The sequence below is a fragment of the Sinocyclocheilus grahami genome, unplaced genomic scaffold (genome assembly GCF_001515645.1).
Source record: "Sinocyclocheilus grahami isolate Dianchi unplaced genomic scaffold, SAMN03320097.WGS_v1.1 scaffold157.1, whole genome shotgun sequence".
In the NCBI taxonomy this organism is placed as follows: Eukaryota; Metazoa; Chordata; class Actinopteri; order Cypriniformes; family Cyprinidae; genus Sinocyclocheilus; species Sinocyclocheilus grahami.
In genome coordinates this window covers 74342-91974 of record NW_015505336.1, presented here as the reverse complement: position 1 = coordinate 91974, position 17633 = coordinate 74342, and the positions used below count along the sequence as shown (strand labels likewise).

The 17633-nt window shown below is 35.0% G+C and overlaps 2 protein-coding genes and 1 pseudogene across 2 annotated transcripts in view; 1 reads left to right on the top strand and 2 right to left on the bottom strand.

The window, feature by feature from the left end:
- Positions 1 to 6221: 6221 nt before the first annotated feature.
- On the bottom strand, positions 6222 to 10336 carry LOC107592740 (phospholipid hydroperoxide glutathione peroxidase, mitochondrial-like; annotated as a pseudogene).
- Positions 10337 to 13072: 2736 nt separating this feature from the next.
- LOC107592678 (DNA-directed RNA polymerases I, II, and III subunit RPABC1-like) lies at positions 13073 to 15076 on the top strand. Its single transcript, XM_016282219.1, has 5 exons — positions 13073 to 13243; positions 13411 to 13585; positions 13679 to 13794; positions 13882 to 13962; positions 14984 to 15076. Exons 1-5 carry the CDS (start codon positions 13187 to 13189, stop codon positions 15041 to 15043), a joined length of 489 nt encoding a protein of 162 aa, XP_016137705.1. The 5' UTR covers positions 13073 to 13186; the 3' UTR covers positions 15044 to 15076.
- A 1086-nt stretch (positions 15077 to 16162) lies between these two features.
- arhgap45b (Rho GTPase activating protein 45b) overlaps positions 16163 to 17633 on the bottom strand; it is a 21033-nt gene continuing 19562 nt past the window's right edge. The window contains exons 20-22 of the mRNA XM_016282273.1: positions 16748 to 16986; positions 16402 to 16639; positions 16163 to 16282 (exon numbers count right to left, since the gene is read on the bottom strand). Of these exons, the coding sequence (XP_016137759.1) occupies positions 16163 to 16282; positions 16402 to 16639; positions 16748 to 16986 (597 nt within the window). The remainder of the gene's footprint in view (positions 16283 to 16401; positions 16640 to 16747; positions 16987 to 17633) is intronic.

The following is a 17633-nucleotide window of genomic DNA, read 5'->3' as shown; positions in this document are numbered from 1 at the left end:
TTTATCAACGATATAATGTTTCATATCGTTCGGTATCGATAATTATTGACATTTTTATAACCTTTTTTAAAACAAAGAGCAATAGAATTTTTTTTTTTATTTAACTACTGTATTTTTAAATTAACCCAATTTATTGAGACAAACAACAAATATTTGTTGTTTTAACAATCAAACACAAAATAAAATGAAATATCTCATTTCTAATGTTTTATATGCAGATTAAATAGGTCTTAAGGAAAATTTTGTCTTGTCTCCCGAGGCCACAGGTGGGCGCAATGAGCAAAATAATGCAGCACATTTAAATTGTCAACGCAAGGAAGTAACTCTATAAAAAAAATGTGCATTACGTCTAAATTAACTCATAAAAATCAAATATAATTTCATAAATTACATAAACAATTATGAACAAAACAGCATCACGTATTTATGCATTGCTTAATCCAAAGAACCGCAGCGCCCATCACACAGATTGCATTTAAAAACATATGAGACGCAGTGAAAAGGAGTAAACCTCCACAAATTCGTGACGTGTTTTCTAAATGTTTAAACTGTTTTAACTTTGCATGCCTACATCTCTTGTGTGAGACGTGAGTGCAGCAGTCATATTTGTCCGTATAAAAAATGCGCTGAATATGCATCTGTGTGAATGGCTTGGTTTCGGTTTTAACCTAATCAAGATCTTCTTCGCATTCAGCTTCTATATTTCTCTAATATTTTGAATGAATAATGCAGAAACTGCTCGTCTCGTGAGCTAGACTAACAAAACATTAAACTACAACGTCACTTACATCATTACCGCATCTTGCGCGCCACTGATGACGCTCCCTGATGCACACCTAACATTCAAATGCAAAGGTTTATTTTAAATTTGACTAATATTCATTTTTTATTCAAAATCTCCTCATCACAGGCAGGCACAGCACTCAATTCAGCATGTTCGTGCTCGTGTTTGTGTGTGCTGTCTGCATCACTCATAGCATGTGACTATATCGAACATTTTTTCTATCGTTATCGAAGAAGGTGTACCGTCGATAAATATCGATACCGTTTTATCGCCCAGGCCTACCTGTGACTCACCAAAATTGAATCAAATTTTATGAACATAATGGGTGGATGAGTTACTCCAAACGTTACTCCAGGTGTGAAAATGACTCAAACCACCGTGAGACATGTGTCATGTGATTGCGTGCTCAACAATCAGCATGTTTTCCCACACAAATCTACACGGGAGACGCCGGGGAGCAAACCAATGAAAACAGGAGGATGCCGAGGCAGGAGACGCCAGCGCCAGGGGAATTCAGGGAGTGAACCGTCCCTGTTTGGATGCAGTTTTAGTGATTAAAAAGTAGATGATAAGCGCAAGACAGTATGTGGCATTTACTACAGGCCAATCGCGTTGACATTTATGTCTTTGAAAAACAGTAACCACAATGCAGTTTGCAAAGCCTCCACGCATATGCAAAAGAACAAATCTTGTCAACAATGAGCTGGAGAAAGGTCAATCTTAAGTACATACTGAACACAGGCACTTTATGGAGTGGATCACATTTTGTGCTCTTTAATAAATCTCATAAAGTGGGTTTACAAGTATAATCTTACACTGATTATGTTTAATAACCCAAGAAAACTAACTTTTTTTGTCATGAAAAGGTCATAGTTGGTTTTGTGTGTAAAGAGTAAAAACTGATCATTTGAACTGTAGCTTCTCGGGTTTGCAGAATAAGGCGATTTTTGGTTATCAGCATATCATGCATGTGAATGCGATCACTGACACCTCACACACAGATACGCGACTAATTAAAAGAAGAAAAAACACAACTGGAGAACTGGGGAGAAAAAAAACGGTCTCTTAGAGGCAGAAACAAGAGTGTATTTGATAGATCCAGTAACTGTTATGGAAGTGAAAATCTGAAATTACCATCATATATCAATCAAGCACAAGGCTTCTTTTTTAATATATCATAGTTAAATAATCAACTTTAAACCATGAAATAAACAGAAAACTTAATGATTTTATTTATTATTATTATTATTTTTATTTAAGTTTAGGCGGCTTTACTTCAAGTCTTCATGTATGATGCATTATAAAAGCATTCATGATGTACTTGTACATGTAATGTACTAATGTAACATTATATATTTTCATAAATAATTGTAGCCAAAATTAAAAGCCATTATGATATTTGCAGATTCCTTGTTCGATCTGCAATTGGTTGTTTGTCAAATGTTTTAATGCATTATAGTTTCTAAAGGTGTAATGATAAATATATAACTATTATAATGTACAATAACTGACGTTAAAATTATTCATGAGATCATACAATGCATTATAAGGTGCATAATTAAAACATTTAAAAAATACTTTTAATATAAAGGCTTCACGTAAACTGTTACCAAAAAAGATTATGATGTAAATTCATAAAATATTTAAGATTCTGCACTAACAACAACAACAAAAAAGTACAAACGACCAAATAATTTTTTCTTCATTCTTATTTATTATTTGTCATTATAAAAATGAATAAAATATTATGTTTTACCATGATTAATAACTAGAAATTATTCAAATGAAAATATTACGCCCATTGTATTACCACGGCACATTTTAGTGTTATATTAGTGTTTATATAGTAGTCATATTAGTGTTACAATATTTTTCTAAGACTTACCAAGCAATTGCACACACTCTAATAACTAAAGAAAGAAAAATGGCTCGTGTTTGAATATTACAAATATTCAAAACAATGAGAACTTGCACCACACATGCATAAAAGTAAAGACCTATTTGACTGATCTAAGGAATCCTTTACAAATCAAAACATTATTGTAATGTCATCTAATGTCATCCTTTATGCATTTAATTGGCATATTTGATGGCATTTATCCTAAACAAATGTAATACACCCTTTACCCCGTTTCTCACCTGAAACCCCCACCATCCCATCTGTCATCTGCCCAGTGTCCCTGCTGATGGCTAGCTCGCTAAATCTGGTTTGAACCTCGTTGTCACACCATCCTCCTGACAATATGCCCATAAAACTATATATGCATTAATGCACACTGACTCTGGCAGCACGTGAACCCTAATAATCTGATGCTTGTATGATAAATCTCATGCATCAGTGTTCAAACCCATGCATGAATGCTAGTTTTGCTAGCTCTATCCATGTGAATCCCAACCACCTATGAATCAATCAGATGAGATTGCATGAACCTTTCTTAACACCTTCTTTCGAATCAAACCCAAGTTGTTGGTTACCCCAGTCCATGCCGTCCCCCGTCCCCGCGTCCTCGGATGCTGCTGCCCCGGATAACGGACTCCCATCCCCGGCCTCAGACAGGCTGGCCGCCCCTTCAGCCGCCGCTTCCATTCAATATCCCGGGATGAATCCTCCGAGCGAGAGCGCTGTCAACCGATGCTCGCCAATATTTCAAAACATACACAGCTTTTCCTCTCAGTGTATATGAATGTTACTAGCTGACAAAAATAAGGTGGGAGATTGAGGACTGTCCCTGCGCGTCGTGGTCCTCCTGCTCTCCTCTGAGCTGTCATGCACATGATAGGGATGTTCGATTCGCGGAGGAATCGTTCGTTTGAACAGATTGAATTGAACCGATTCGCCAGGAGACTCGCAAATCTTTTTGAGCTGGGGCCTGCTTGACCAAATAAGCAAGTTTACCAAATAAACAGTGTTGGGTAGTAACTAGTTACATGTAACTTTATTACGTAATTTAATTACAAAATAAATGTAATTGTAATCAGTTACAGTTACGAGAAAAAATGTGTAATTAAATTACAGTTAGTCTACTTATGAAAATATTAACGATTACAAAGGGGGTTACATCTGCATTTTCACACACACACACACACACACACACACACACACACACAGACACACACACACACACACACACACACACACACACACGCACACACACACAGACACACACACACACACAGACACACACACACACACACACAGACACACACACATGCACACACACACACACACACACACACACACACACACACACACACACAGCGAGAGAGATTTATTGGATTTATTTTTGAGTTTAGGACACAGAATAGGACACATTATTCAATCCTATTTGTGTTTATGTATCTGCTTTATTTTTTTTAATTAACTATTTTTTCAAGGGCATTGTTAGATGCCAGTGTTTTTACTTTGTGTCATTACTATGCAAAGATATGGCTTCAAAAACAGTATAATAGCTATTGAACTATTTCTTGTTATGATTTTAAATCTGTATTTAACAGATTGATTTTTTTTTTTATTTTGTGGTGGCTGTGCTCTAAAATTAAATTACTGTAATCTCAAGTGATGAAGTGATAAATTTAAATGATGAAGGATTTCGAAAGTCTGACAGTAATGATACTGTAAGGTTAACCCTTCCTGGTTTACATGTTTGAAAATAATTAACAGTTGGAAACATTAGAAATTTTGAAAAGTTATCAAAATGTATTCAAGTTACATTACTTTATTAAAGTAATAGAAATAGTTACATTACACATTACATTTTAGATAGGGTAACTTGTTATTGTAATCTGTAACCTATTACATTTCCAAAGTAACCTTCCCAGCACTGCAAATAAGCCAGGGGCCTGTACCATGATGGTGGCTGAACAAACTCAGGGTTACAGGATTAGTTTTCAGTTGACAAAACCAAACCAGTCCAATCCGGCTTTGTTGGTACCATGAAGCTCATCATCAACTTTCTCTGTCAACTCAGGCTTGATCCTGAGTTAATGGAGCTCGTGCACATGAAAGAGTGACATCAGTAATGAACAGCCAATCAGATGCCTTGTCCTTTAATTTGAGTAAGAGAAACTGGGGGAGTGGCTTTATTGCGTCAGACATGTGTTACTTTGCTTGAAGCTGATTGGTCAAATTTCACTTTGAGATCTCTAAACCAGAACATATCCTGCCCCAGAGCAGGTTAGCTGTGGAGTGTAAGTTACTAATGCAATGAATGCCGCTAAAAGCCAAGCCACTTTCATGGTACCTAAAACCCAGGATTGGTGCAAACTAAACTGAAACTTACCTGGCTAGCCAGCTAATCCGGCTTCATGGTACAGGCCCCAGGTTTAATTAATTTAGTCTGACTTATTGTCAGTTGATTTGGTTAAAAACAAGTCAGAATAAATGAAATAAGCCTGGCTTGTTTGGTAAACTTGTTTTATGAAACAGCCCCCTGGTTTTGCGGTTTGTTTGTCAGCATATACTTGTTACTAGAAATTAAGAAAGAAATTACGACAGATATTGTGAAAGCATCTTACGCTACTTGCACGAACTTTAGCATTTTACAGCGTTACTGTAACAAATGGTATTTGGGCGAAAAGTATAATTTCGCATTGAATAAACAACACAATGTTGACACAGTATCTAATTAAATATAACCAAAGTGATAAACAGCGAGCTTTTCCCGTCATTAAGAAAACGAACATGATGACTATCAAAACAATTGACTGTTTGAACTGGTTCATTGAACCGAAACGAATGAGTCGATTCGTCAAGATGAATCGCACTTCCAAACGCACACACAGGAGCTGCTGAGTGTTTGGATGAGGCTGCTGCTGCTCTCTGTTGGTGAATGTTCATTAATACACGTCGGAAGAAAGGCTTAACTCTCCTATACACGACTTAATTCAAATTTGGTACATTTTTATATAATATAATATAATCCCAAAAGTGTTGTTTTCACTGTTAGGTTGTTCTTACAAAATATTAATTAATGATAAATAACAATAATCTTTAATGAATCTGAATCTAAATGAAGCAGTGAGCATATATAATAAATAACAAATATTATTTCTTTGTGTGTGTACATATAGAGTGTTTAGAATATAAATATTATGAGAATTATTCATATTATTATATCAATGTTGATTTTACAGTTTTCCTGGGCAATCATTATATAAAATATTTCAAGCTCACTTCAGGGTTATTATAGTTTAACTAAAAATAAAATCATTAAAAAAAATACTTGAAATAAAATAAACATTAACTAAACTAATGATAATTTAAAGAAAAATTTACTTATTTTATTCCAGCTAACTGCCATAGCAAAATTTATATTTTTAACTTTTTGTACTCAAATGACTAAAACTGAAATAAAAATTAATTAAAAATAATAATAAAGCCATATATAAAAAAAATGACGTTGGCTCACTGATATCAACAAAACATCAACAAATGTTAAAATTAATCTTTTTGCGTTTATTAAGAAATTTTACACTATGACAACATGTTTAGTTCTAAATAAATGTGCATATTTTAATTTCAAAGCAGAGGGGTATAGTTAAAGGAGCGGGGGACTGATGCTGGCCACTGATGATGCTCTCAGGAGGGGTTGCACGCCAAATGCATCAGGTCTGTTCTTTCCTCAAGAGGGGTTTCCAAACAAACCATCATTAGTCCATGAGACGACATCACTGATACCCAGCGGTCAGTCGGGGAGAATGAAGAGGGGCGGCAGGGCAGCGTGCGGTAATTTGGCAGTCAGCTAATGATGCTCCTTAGAGATATTTAGGCAGATCCTTCTCCACCACCTAAAAGAGACATATTTACCAAAAAATATATTTTGTGTGCCAATGTCACTGTGATAATTAGATACTGTAGCTAATCTTAAACATGGCCTAGTTTATGACTCAGATTAAAATACAATCAAAGATTAATACAACTTACGCTTGGATCCTGTAATGGGGAGTATCTCTTCACAACCTGGCCTTCACGGTTAATAAGGAACTGAAAAGAAAACACAAAAATTGATAGCAAATTAAACTTTTTTAATCATACTAATAATTGGTAAGTATTCGTGTTTAAAATACAAGATTTAATTTATAATATGCTTATAATTAGCATAATTCAAAGGGAAAATGCACAAACCTTAGTGAAATTCCATTTGATGCCACTATAATGGAATTAAAACAACAGTCAATAGATATTTAAACAGTTTTTAGAGCGCAGCTCTATTAAAGGTATAGTTCACCCAAAAATTTAAATTTTATGAAAATGTATCCATGCTCAGGCCATCCAAGATTTGGAGAAATTTAGCATTACATCACTTGCCCACCAATGGATCCTCTGCAGTGAATGGGTGCCGTCAGAATGAGAGTCTAAACAGCTGATAAAAACATCACAATAATCCACAAGTAATCCATGCAACTGCAGTCCATTAATTAACATCTTGTGAAGCAAAAAGCTTTGTGTTTGTAATAAACAAATCCATCTTTAGGATGTTTTAACTTTAAACCATCGCTTCTGGCCAAAATTCCAGTCCAGTCAAGTGAAAAAGTCCATCCCCTGTTGTCCTCTCACCTCAAAATCCACAGACATATTTGTTTAGAACCGTTTTAAATGGTGCTTGATCTGTGCAGATTTCTCGCCTGATTCAGATGAGATGACATTTTCACTGGAGAAAGCGGTATTTTGGATAAAGGACTTCTTTTCTCTAACAAACACGCAGCTTTTTGCACAAGACGTTAATCGATGGACTGGAGTCGGGTGGAAAACGGTGATGTTTTTATCAGCTGTTTGGACGCTCATTCTGACGGCACCCATTCACTGCAGAGGATCCATTGGTGAGCAAGTGATGTAATGCTACATTCTGATGAACAAATAAACTCATCTACATCCTGAGTACCAGCAATTTTTCCTTTAAAGGGATAGTTCACCCAAAAATGAAAATTCTATCATATTTACTTATACTCGTGTGAGTCCAAACTTGCATGACTCTCTTTCTTCTGTTGAACATAAAAGAAGATAATTCTGAAGAATGCTGGTAACCAAACGGTTCTGTTCCCATTACCTTTCATTATATGTGACCCTGGACCACAAAACCAGTCATAAGTGTCAATTTCTCGAAATTGAGATTTATACATTATCTGAAAGCTGAATAAATAATCTTTCTATTGATGTATGGTTTGTTAGGACAGGACAATATTTGGCCGAGATACAACTATTTGAAAATCTGGAATCTGAGGGTGCAAAAAAATCAAAATATTGAGAAAATCGCCTTTAAAGTTGTCCAAATGAAGTCCTTAGCAATGCATATTACTAATCAAAGATGAAGTTTTGATATATTTACAGTAGGAAATTTACAAAATATCTTCATGGAACATGATCTTTACTTAATATCCTAATGATTTTTGGCATAAAAGAAAAATCAATAATTTTGACCCACAATGTATTTTTGGCTATTTCTACAAATATACCCCAGCGACTTAAGACTGGTTTTGTGCTCCCGGGTCACAAATGGACAATAAAACAATGGGAGTCAATGGGAACAGAAACTGTTTGGTTACCAACATTCTTCAGCATATCTTATTTTAAGTTCCACAGAAGATTGAGTAACATACGTTTCATTTTTGGCTGGACTATCAATTGAATCTACTTAGCCCATATCAAATAAGCATTTATTTCCACCGAATTTACAAGTCAACTAAGTTAAATTATCTGGCAACCCACTTTCCAAGGAATCCTTTCCCATTTGGTTGTTCCTTCAGCCACTTCCACAGAGGGTGCGCCGAGTCGCCGTTCACGTCAATCTTACTGAACATATCAAACTGTGCGTTGTAAGACTCGGCGAATTCCTTGATTTGGGAATTTGTTCCTGGTTCCTGAACAAAAACTTATTATTAGATCACAGTATTTATTAGCTTTAAGAGCATTAAAAAAGTTTTTGCCCCCCATACCTGATGCCCAAACTGGTTGGATGGGAAGGCCAGGATGCTTAAACCTCTCTCAGCGTACTTGGCGTGCATTTCTGCAAACTGAGAGTAGTTTACCGGCGTTTTGCCTCACTTTGAGGCAACATTAGTGATGATGACAACTTTCCCCCTAAAGTGTACAGTAAATTAGGTTTTGTTAGAATTACAAATTGATTGACACTAAAGCAATGATGTGTCACACAATCATACAGACTGAGGATACTGTAACACACTACCAGACTTATGCAGAAATGTGTGAATAAACTAATAAAAACATTGTGTGTTTTAAAATCATCTCAAAATATGAAACATGTTTGATATCCTCTGATTGGATAGAATCATAGTCTGTGCCCATCATACATTACACAATTTTCTGTGAAATCAATGGAAGTCTGTGTCTGCCAAATCATGCTTTGGTAAATCATAATTGTGACATAAAATGTGAAAATTAAGAGACACAGTTATGAGATTAAAAGTCAACATTATGACTTAATGAGATAAAGTCAAAATTCTGAGATAAAGCTATAATTAAGACAAAAATTTTAAACTATGACATGCTAAATTATGAGATTTTGAGTCCTAACTGAGAACCAAAATCGAATTTATAAAATACTAAGTCATCATTATGAGATAAAAAGTCAAAATTGAGATAAAGTCATAATTCTGATATATGTGGTCAAATTATGAAACAAAAAGTCAAAAGATCAAATAAATAAGATAAAGTCACAATTCTGACATATATGGCTGAAATTATGAGACAAAAAGATAATTGACAAGTAAAGAAAAGTGTCAACTTTTTATCTCATAATCTTTTTGTCATTTGACATTTTATCTCAAGTTTTTTGCAATAATTTCATATTTTTGTCTATTATATTCTAGTATGTAATTTTTTACTTTTTAATGTCATAATTTAGATTGTTTTTATGACTTACTAAGTCATAATTATGACTTTTTATCTCATAATTATGATTCGCCAAAGTTGTTGTGGAAATGGGCTTCCATAGAAATATATCGACTCCGACAGCCCAAAATCTGCAGACGGGCTCGGACTTTTGCTAACTAGCATCGACTCCTCTAGACTGCAAGTCCACTGTGATGTTTTTCACACTTGAACAAACAGGTTTTATGACATGCTGATTTCCATCGCTCACCTGTATTTTTCCAGGGAAGCTTCATTGCCATCTATATCCGTGGCAGTGAATTCATAAATGGATTTGGCCGACTCCCAGTCCTCTAGCGGTGCAGACTGAAAATAAAAACATGCTGGTGTAAACAAATAGGAGTGATTTGAATACATATACACACGTAAAGAATAAGAACACTGTTAGTAACACCTTCAAACATGAGTAATTCTAATCTAATCTAATTTGTAATTAGATACAAATCTTTATATTGAAATTCCAGAAGCAACTGAAAAACTGGTACTCACACATTTGAAAATAATGGGCTTTTAAGAGCATTTCTTACCATTGTCTGCAACACTAGGGAGAAAACGACAGCGGACCCTAAGAAACGCATGACTGCCTTTCAGTACTAACTGCTGAAACGGCAGGCAGCGTATTAGATCAAATCCTCTTAAAGTGCCGAATTCTCCAAACACTGAAAGCCCCGCATATATATAGGGCTCCAAATAAATATTAACTGGACACCGAGGCTGTTTCTTCCTCATAGGTTGATTTTTTGCTGACTACAGGCTTGAAGCTTGTCTACGTGTGGGGTATTTGACTGTCACTCCTATTGAGGTCAAAGGTCACTGGGTGACAATCTTACACAACTGAGAAAGCTGATAGCTTGATGTGTGTGTTGGCACTTGGTCCACATACCAGATAAGTCGCTGATGTATGCATTATATAAATGTTAATGCTTCTAAAGTGGATTAGAATGGCAAACACATGATATTTCATTTGGATATTAATTAGGCATTGCCTTCAGGAATAGATTCACGCCACAAAAATATTATGAAATGAAATAATAGGCTAATAACAAATGAAACAATGTTTTGACTCACACTAATTGCAATAAAATAGTCATGAATATATACCAAGTCATAATTCTGAGGAAAAAAAGTTTAAATTATGAGATAATAAGTCATAATTATGAGACAAAGCCAATATTAATGACATAAAAATTCCAAACTATGACACACTAAGTCATAATTACGAGAGAAAGTCAAAATTATAATAAATATAAAGCTATTATTATGGCATAAAAGTTTGAAATTTAGATTATGTCATAAGACTAAAGGCAAGTCATTATTTTTTGTCATAAATATGATTTTCCTCACAATTTCAACAATTTTGACATTTTATCTCAATCGATTTGTCGTCATAATTTCATTTAGTTTTGTATCATAATTTGACTTTTTAAACTATAATTTCAACTTTATGTCATAATTAGCTGCCTTAGTAGTATTTTGGCCAGTTTTGGACACTTACCACGGTTATGTAATGTTCTTTTAGGTAACATGTAATGCAGTAGGCCTAGTATTTATTTGAAATATCAAAATATCATAAATAGTACAATTTTGTAGATGATCCTTTTGTAAAATATATGTAATGGATACAAAAATATAAAATTATCCAATACATGTTTCAAAGAAAAAAATGTCTATTACTAAGCAGATCTTATCAAACCAAATTTCTTCTAATGTATGCAACAACAATAAAAAGATCATTAAAATTTTTTTTAAATTACATTAGATTATTGTTGTGCATTATTTATATAGGCTAACGGAAGAAGTGAACTACTGTTATGGAAGAATGAGACACAAAGACTAAAGACCAAAGACCTAAATACACTGAAACTAGGACTGCTTGTGTAAACTGGTGATAAAACATTAGCATACCCCGTAATTATGCAGCACATAACCCCATAATTACCCGATTAAGTAATACGATTCAGATTTGCAAGTTAAAGTTACAGAAGTATTTAACTTTACAATACCATTGCACCAATGATCCCACTGCTCGATAAAGCACTGAACATGATGGATAAAGGCCTTTTTTTTATTGCAGTAAACAACAAGGATTACAGTACGTACAAAACATACTAAATACCAATCAATAATAAACCACTTGAGGATTAATAGATAAAACATCACAGAAAAAAAACAATATAATATAAAAATTCTTAAGAAAAGGACAGAAGAAGAAAAAAAGCCACACAAATAGAAATACAAGTATATTAGGGAAAAATCTTAAACATGGCACAAATTCTAGATGTTTTTATAGCTTTCTTGTTAACAGACGTTGAAATTGTATTTAAATACATCTTCAGTTCTTGTCTGAAGATGTTAAAGTGGGGTTTACATTTAGTATATTTACATTTATGGACATAAAACTTTCCAATAAATAACAGGCTTCTCTTCAATGAACCCTTCCTTTGAGTCGGTTCTCTTCAGTGAATCAGTTGAACCGGTACACAGAGCGATTCGTTCGTGAAGTGAAGTAAACACCACGATTCGTAATGACCCGTGAAATTACAATAAACTCCCATGTATTAATAAAACGTATATGTGTCTTCACGCTTTATTTAAAGGTTTAAAGAACGTAATGTGCTCTAAATATTAGAGACGAGTCGACGAAGGAACCACGGAATCTTTTTGTGAATCGGTTCTTTGATACGAACTGTTCGAAAGAACCAAATCACACGCGCTTTCTTTCCACACGGAATGCCAGATAATCGGAACCGCTTCTAGAATGTTATTGGTTTTCAAACCAGATCAATAACGATACTTTTTTAAAGATGATTTGTTACTTATTAACCACCTATTTTAAATTTGCTGTTTTTATTGTATTTTTTTGACTATTACCAACACAACACATTTTATTCGTTGAAAGCGGATAGCAAAAGCTTCTACAAAAGATATTATTTTGGACATGCGAAATCAAAGTGCGCACCGTCTGACGTCATACACACGCGCCGGCAGCAACGGGACCCAAGCGTGGAGTAAACGCGTCGAATACAGCGGTCTGTTTTGATCGTAATATCGTCCTCTTTATAGCGCGATATGGATGACGAGGAAGAGACATACAGACTATGGAAAATTAGAAAAACTATAATGCAGGTAAATTAAAGGCCATGTAATCGTTTACATGCTGCGTGGACAGTTTATTGTGATGCTTATTCGGATCCGCAGGAGTTTCATGATTTATGATCTCCTAACATACAGTACGCATCCAAATTTAAAGATGATTTGTTACTTATTAACCACCTATTTTAAATTTGCTGTTTTTATTGTATTTTTTTTACTATTACCAACACAACACGTTTTATTCGTTGAAAGCGGATAGCAAAAGCTTCTACAAAAGATATTATTTTGGACATGCGAAATCAAAGTGCGCACCGTCTGACGTCATACACACGCGCCGGCAGCAACGGGACCCAAGCGTGGAGTAAACGCGTCGAATACAGCGGTCTGTTTTGATCGTAATATCGTCCTCTTTATAGCGCGATATGGATGACGAGGAAGAGACATACAGACTATGGAAAATTAGAAAAACTATAATGCAGGTAAATTAAAGGCCATGTAATCGTTTACATGCTGCGTGGACAGTTTATTGTGATGCTTATTCGGATCCGCAGGAGTTTCATGATTTATGATCTCCTAACATACAGTACGCATCCAAATAACCGAAATATGCTATTATGTCCTTGTGATATCCATCTTCATCTTTCAGCTTTGTCACGATCGGGGTTATTTGGTGACGCAAGATGAACTGGATCAGACTCTGGATGAGTTCAGAAGCCAGTTTGGCGACAAACCCAGCGAAGGTCGACCGCGACGAACTGATCTCACGGTGCTGGTCGCCCACAACGACGACCCGACCGACCAGATGTTTGTGTTCTTCCCTGGTATGTGCATCTTCAGCAACAAGTCTAGCTCCTGTTGAACTCGTCCGTTACGAACGCTTGGTTTATCATATCCACCCGTGCTCTTGCTTTCAGAGGAGCCAAAGGTTGGCATCAAGACCATAAAGATGTATTGCCAGCGAATGCAAGAAGAAAACATCACCAGGGCCATCATTGTAGTCCAGATGGGCATGACGCCCTCCGCCAAACAGGTGACACTTGCACGCATATGCACTTACATTTAGAGGAGCATTAACTATTAAGGCACTTCAGTTATGTGTTTGTCTTTTAAATTTCAGTCTCTGGTAGACATGGCGCCTAAGTACATACTTGAGCAGTTTCTTCAGCAGGAGCTTCTAATCAACATCACCGAACACGAGGTGAGGGCTGCATTTAAACGCCGTTCACAGAGAACGGTACCTACAGCGTTTGCGCCACCTGACAGTAAGAGCGCACTTCATGCGTGTCGTCTGCAGCATTAAATGCGCAGTCAGGTAGGCCGGTCACGATAACAACTTTTTGTTGTGCGATATATTGCCCCAGAAATAATTGCGATAAGCGATATTATTTTAAAGACCATTTCATGCCACTGAATATATAATCATTATGTAACAGCATAGTAATGCGAGAAGGCCTACTCACTTCCAAATGACAACAAACTTTTAATTTCTAAGAATTTAGATCATGGAAATTAAGTATCAAAATATTAGATACCTTAAAAAAAAAACTGAATAAATAGTAAATAAACATTTTCTAACAAAAAGTGCAAAGTAAAAAAGAAAAATGCACAAAGAACTTGAATGGAGATTTTTCCCTGACCTTCTTTTCTCTGTAAATGAAGGGTGCACACTATTGCTGAAAAACACAATCACTACTCAGCAGTCAGATGTCTGTATGCACAAAGGCACAGATCCCTAAACAAGACCACATCTGCAGATGAAACTTTTTTTTTTTTTTTTGGAGAAGCATGTTTTAAATGTGAACTAGCACCTCATGACTACACCAGGTTAAGTACGAGAAGCTGCAAAAGACACAGGCGCAAGTGGAATGTACAAAATATGGTGACATAAGTAAATATAACGGGCGATATATTGCGTCACCAAAAATTGAGGTCATGTACATATATTGCGCGATAAGTCGATATATTGATTATTGTGACAGGCCTACAGTCAGGCTGATTCTGATTGGCTGTCAGTGTTTTTATAGTCCAGTCGAACCAAAAATTTAGACACCAGATATAATTTTTTATATTTTTTTACTAGTGGGTGCAGGACACTATAGTTCATTTATGCAAGTGAGGCTAGCAAAATAAAGTAAACTGTGACATACCCCAAAACATTTTTTTATTAATGTAATGTATTAATGTAATTTGCACAATAATAATGAGTTGATTTCCTTCAGCTTGTTCCAGAGCACATAGTCATGACTAAAGAGGAAGTGACCGAGTTGCTGGCGCGGTAGTATCCTTTGAGTTTTGGTTGAAGTTTATAGCACTGTTATGTTAGTAACAATGATACCGTAATAGTTTTTATTCATATTTTCAATGTTTTTTTTTTAAATTTAAATTCTTGTTACGTTAAATGAAAATGAGATCTTGCCTTGGCAACTATATATTTTTTTCAGTTGAAGGGATAGTTTACACAAATGAAAACCGTCACCATTTACTCACCCTCAAGTTGTTCTTAACCTGTACGAGTTTCTTTTAGGGATGCACCGATATGAAAATTTTGGCCGATACCGCTAACCGATTATGCTTTATTTTTGAAAGCCGATAACCGATATGTTGGCCGATAAATCTATATCCAAATTGTTATATACTTTTTGAGAGCCTGATTACATCAAGTTAAATTGTGGCATGTTCTTCAGGTTGTTAAGATCATCAGACCGAGTGAAACTGCTGGACGGTACATCACATACAGACTGGTCCAGTAATGCTTATGAAGTCAGTATGTCTGTTGTAGTTCACTGGAGGATTTGTATATCAACAACAATAATTCAATTTATGATAAAAATATGAATATAAAAGGGAAAAATAAAATGAAAAACATACAACTACAAAATTTCTAATATTTCAAAATATTAAAATAATGGTTAATTTATTTATATATAAATATATTCATATAAATTAATATGCATTTTAAATACATTTAATATGAAAGGCTAATAAATAAAATGAAAAACCTAAATGAGTACAACATTTTTTAAAAATATTTGAAATATATACACAGTCATTTAGCAGACGCTTTTATCCAAAGCAACTTACAAATGAGGACAATGGAAGCAATCAAAATCAACAAAAGAGCAATGATATGCAAGTGCTATAACAAGTCTCACAAAATATATTTTGTGTGTGTGTGTGTAATAAGGCAAACAAAATGAAGAAAGTGAAAAATTAACTTGAGTATAAAGGTATTTCGAAATGGACAATATTTATATAAAATGTATATTAAATAAGAATAAATTGATATGAATTAATTCAAATAAAACATGAAATATATAACATTTAAAACCGTTAAAAAATCTAAAGATAATAAATCTAAATTTATACACAATGCATCTGAAGAATATAAACCAATAATATTAGGAATAAAAGTCTGTAATACCATGGCCCTCTAACTTGTCGGACTCTGCAGCGCCGGGTTCATCTGCGACTCCTCGTTCATCATTCGAACAGTGTTCTTCTCCATCAATGCTGCTTTCCTGCACAGACCAAAACATCACATCTGTGCTGCATTAACGGTTTAACCAGTTAACCTCCCATTAAAACGCACCGTTTGCACAACATGAGAGATTTGATCTACCGTGTATGAATCTCAAACCTGCTGTAGAGACTGTGTGCGGGGGGTGCTGGCGCATGCAGGCCGACTGGAGTCCGAATGGAAAACGGCGGGATAAAACACAATGAGGGTCTCCACTATGCGAGCCTGATATGGGTAATCCACCAGAGACGACAGAGACACCGTGGCCCCTGAGGGCCGGGGCCGCATCAGTGAGGGGCCAAACACGATGCCCAGATTACTCGGGCTCATCTTATTGTCATCTTCCAGTTCTGCAATCCTGAAAACAGAGGGACAGTAACCAAATAATCAGTGTTTAATAAACAGAGTTAGGCAGAGTCAGTCTATAAACCCTGAAATGTGAGGAAGTCCATTCTAGGCTTTGCACCTTCTCAGGTGACGCGCTATGTAGCGCAGAGTGGCGGTATTTGGTTTGGGCAGCTCTTTGAGGAGATTCTTGAGTCTGTCCACGAGGGCCAAGAGTTCAGGGTCCGTCTCAGGGCCGAGGTCCACCAGGTCAGGCCCTTTGCCCGTCTCGGCTCCCTCTGGACCCACTACAGCCAGGCTTTCCTTCGCTAGACCCATCAGACTATTGTAGAGACGGAAGGGCATGATGGGCTCTGGAAGCTGAGGAAGAGACAGAAATACAAAATAAGGATGTAACAACTGACTTTGGTGAACATATGAGGATATGAAAGCCACTGCTAACAATGAAGGCAGCTTATTGTTACAGTTAAAGGATTTGTTCACCAAAAATGCAGTGTTGTAATATATTATTAAAAACTGAAAATGTAATTTTTAATATAAATATATTTATAATTTGGGTGAATGCAAAAATCCCCCAAAAATGTGATTAATAATTATATGTATTAAGAATATAACTGAAAATTTAAATAAAATATACATACAAAATATTAATAAATTTGGGGAATCTAAAAATGCTTAAATTTTTATTAATGTAATTTTAATGTAATTGAATGCAATATATAAAAATGAAATTAATAAGTTAATAAATAATATATATATATTTTTATTGATTGTTATTTATATAGTTAACTTTTTTAATTTATATATGAATACATTTATTTGGGTTATTTGAGTGAACCATACACATTCTGTTATGATGTTTTAATACAATAAATTTAGATTTTATAGTGTGATTTAATAGAACTATATATAAATTAATAAATTAGTTACATTTACGTGAACCAAAAATGCAAACTTAAATTGTCAATTACAATATTATTATTTTTTATTTTCATATATATATATAT

Coding starts and splice junctions, on each gene's coding strand:
- LOC107592678 (XM_016282219.1), top strand. CDS start 13,187: ATGGATGACGAGGAAGAGACATACAGACTATGGAAAATTAGAAAAACT. Junction 13,586..13,678: donor GATGTTTGTGTTCTTCCCTG/GTATGTGCATCT, acceptor TCTTGCTTTCAG/AGGAGCCAAAGGTTGGCATC. Junction 13,963..14,983: donor TCAACATCACCGAACACGAG/GTGAGGGCTGCA, acceptor GATTTCCTTCAG/CTTGTTCCAGAGCACATAGT.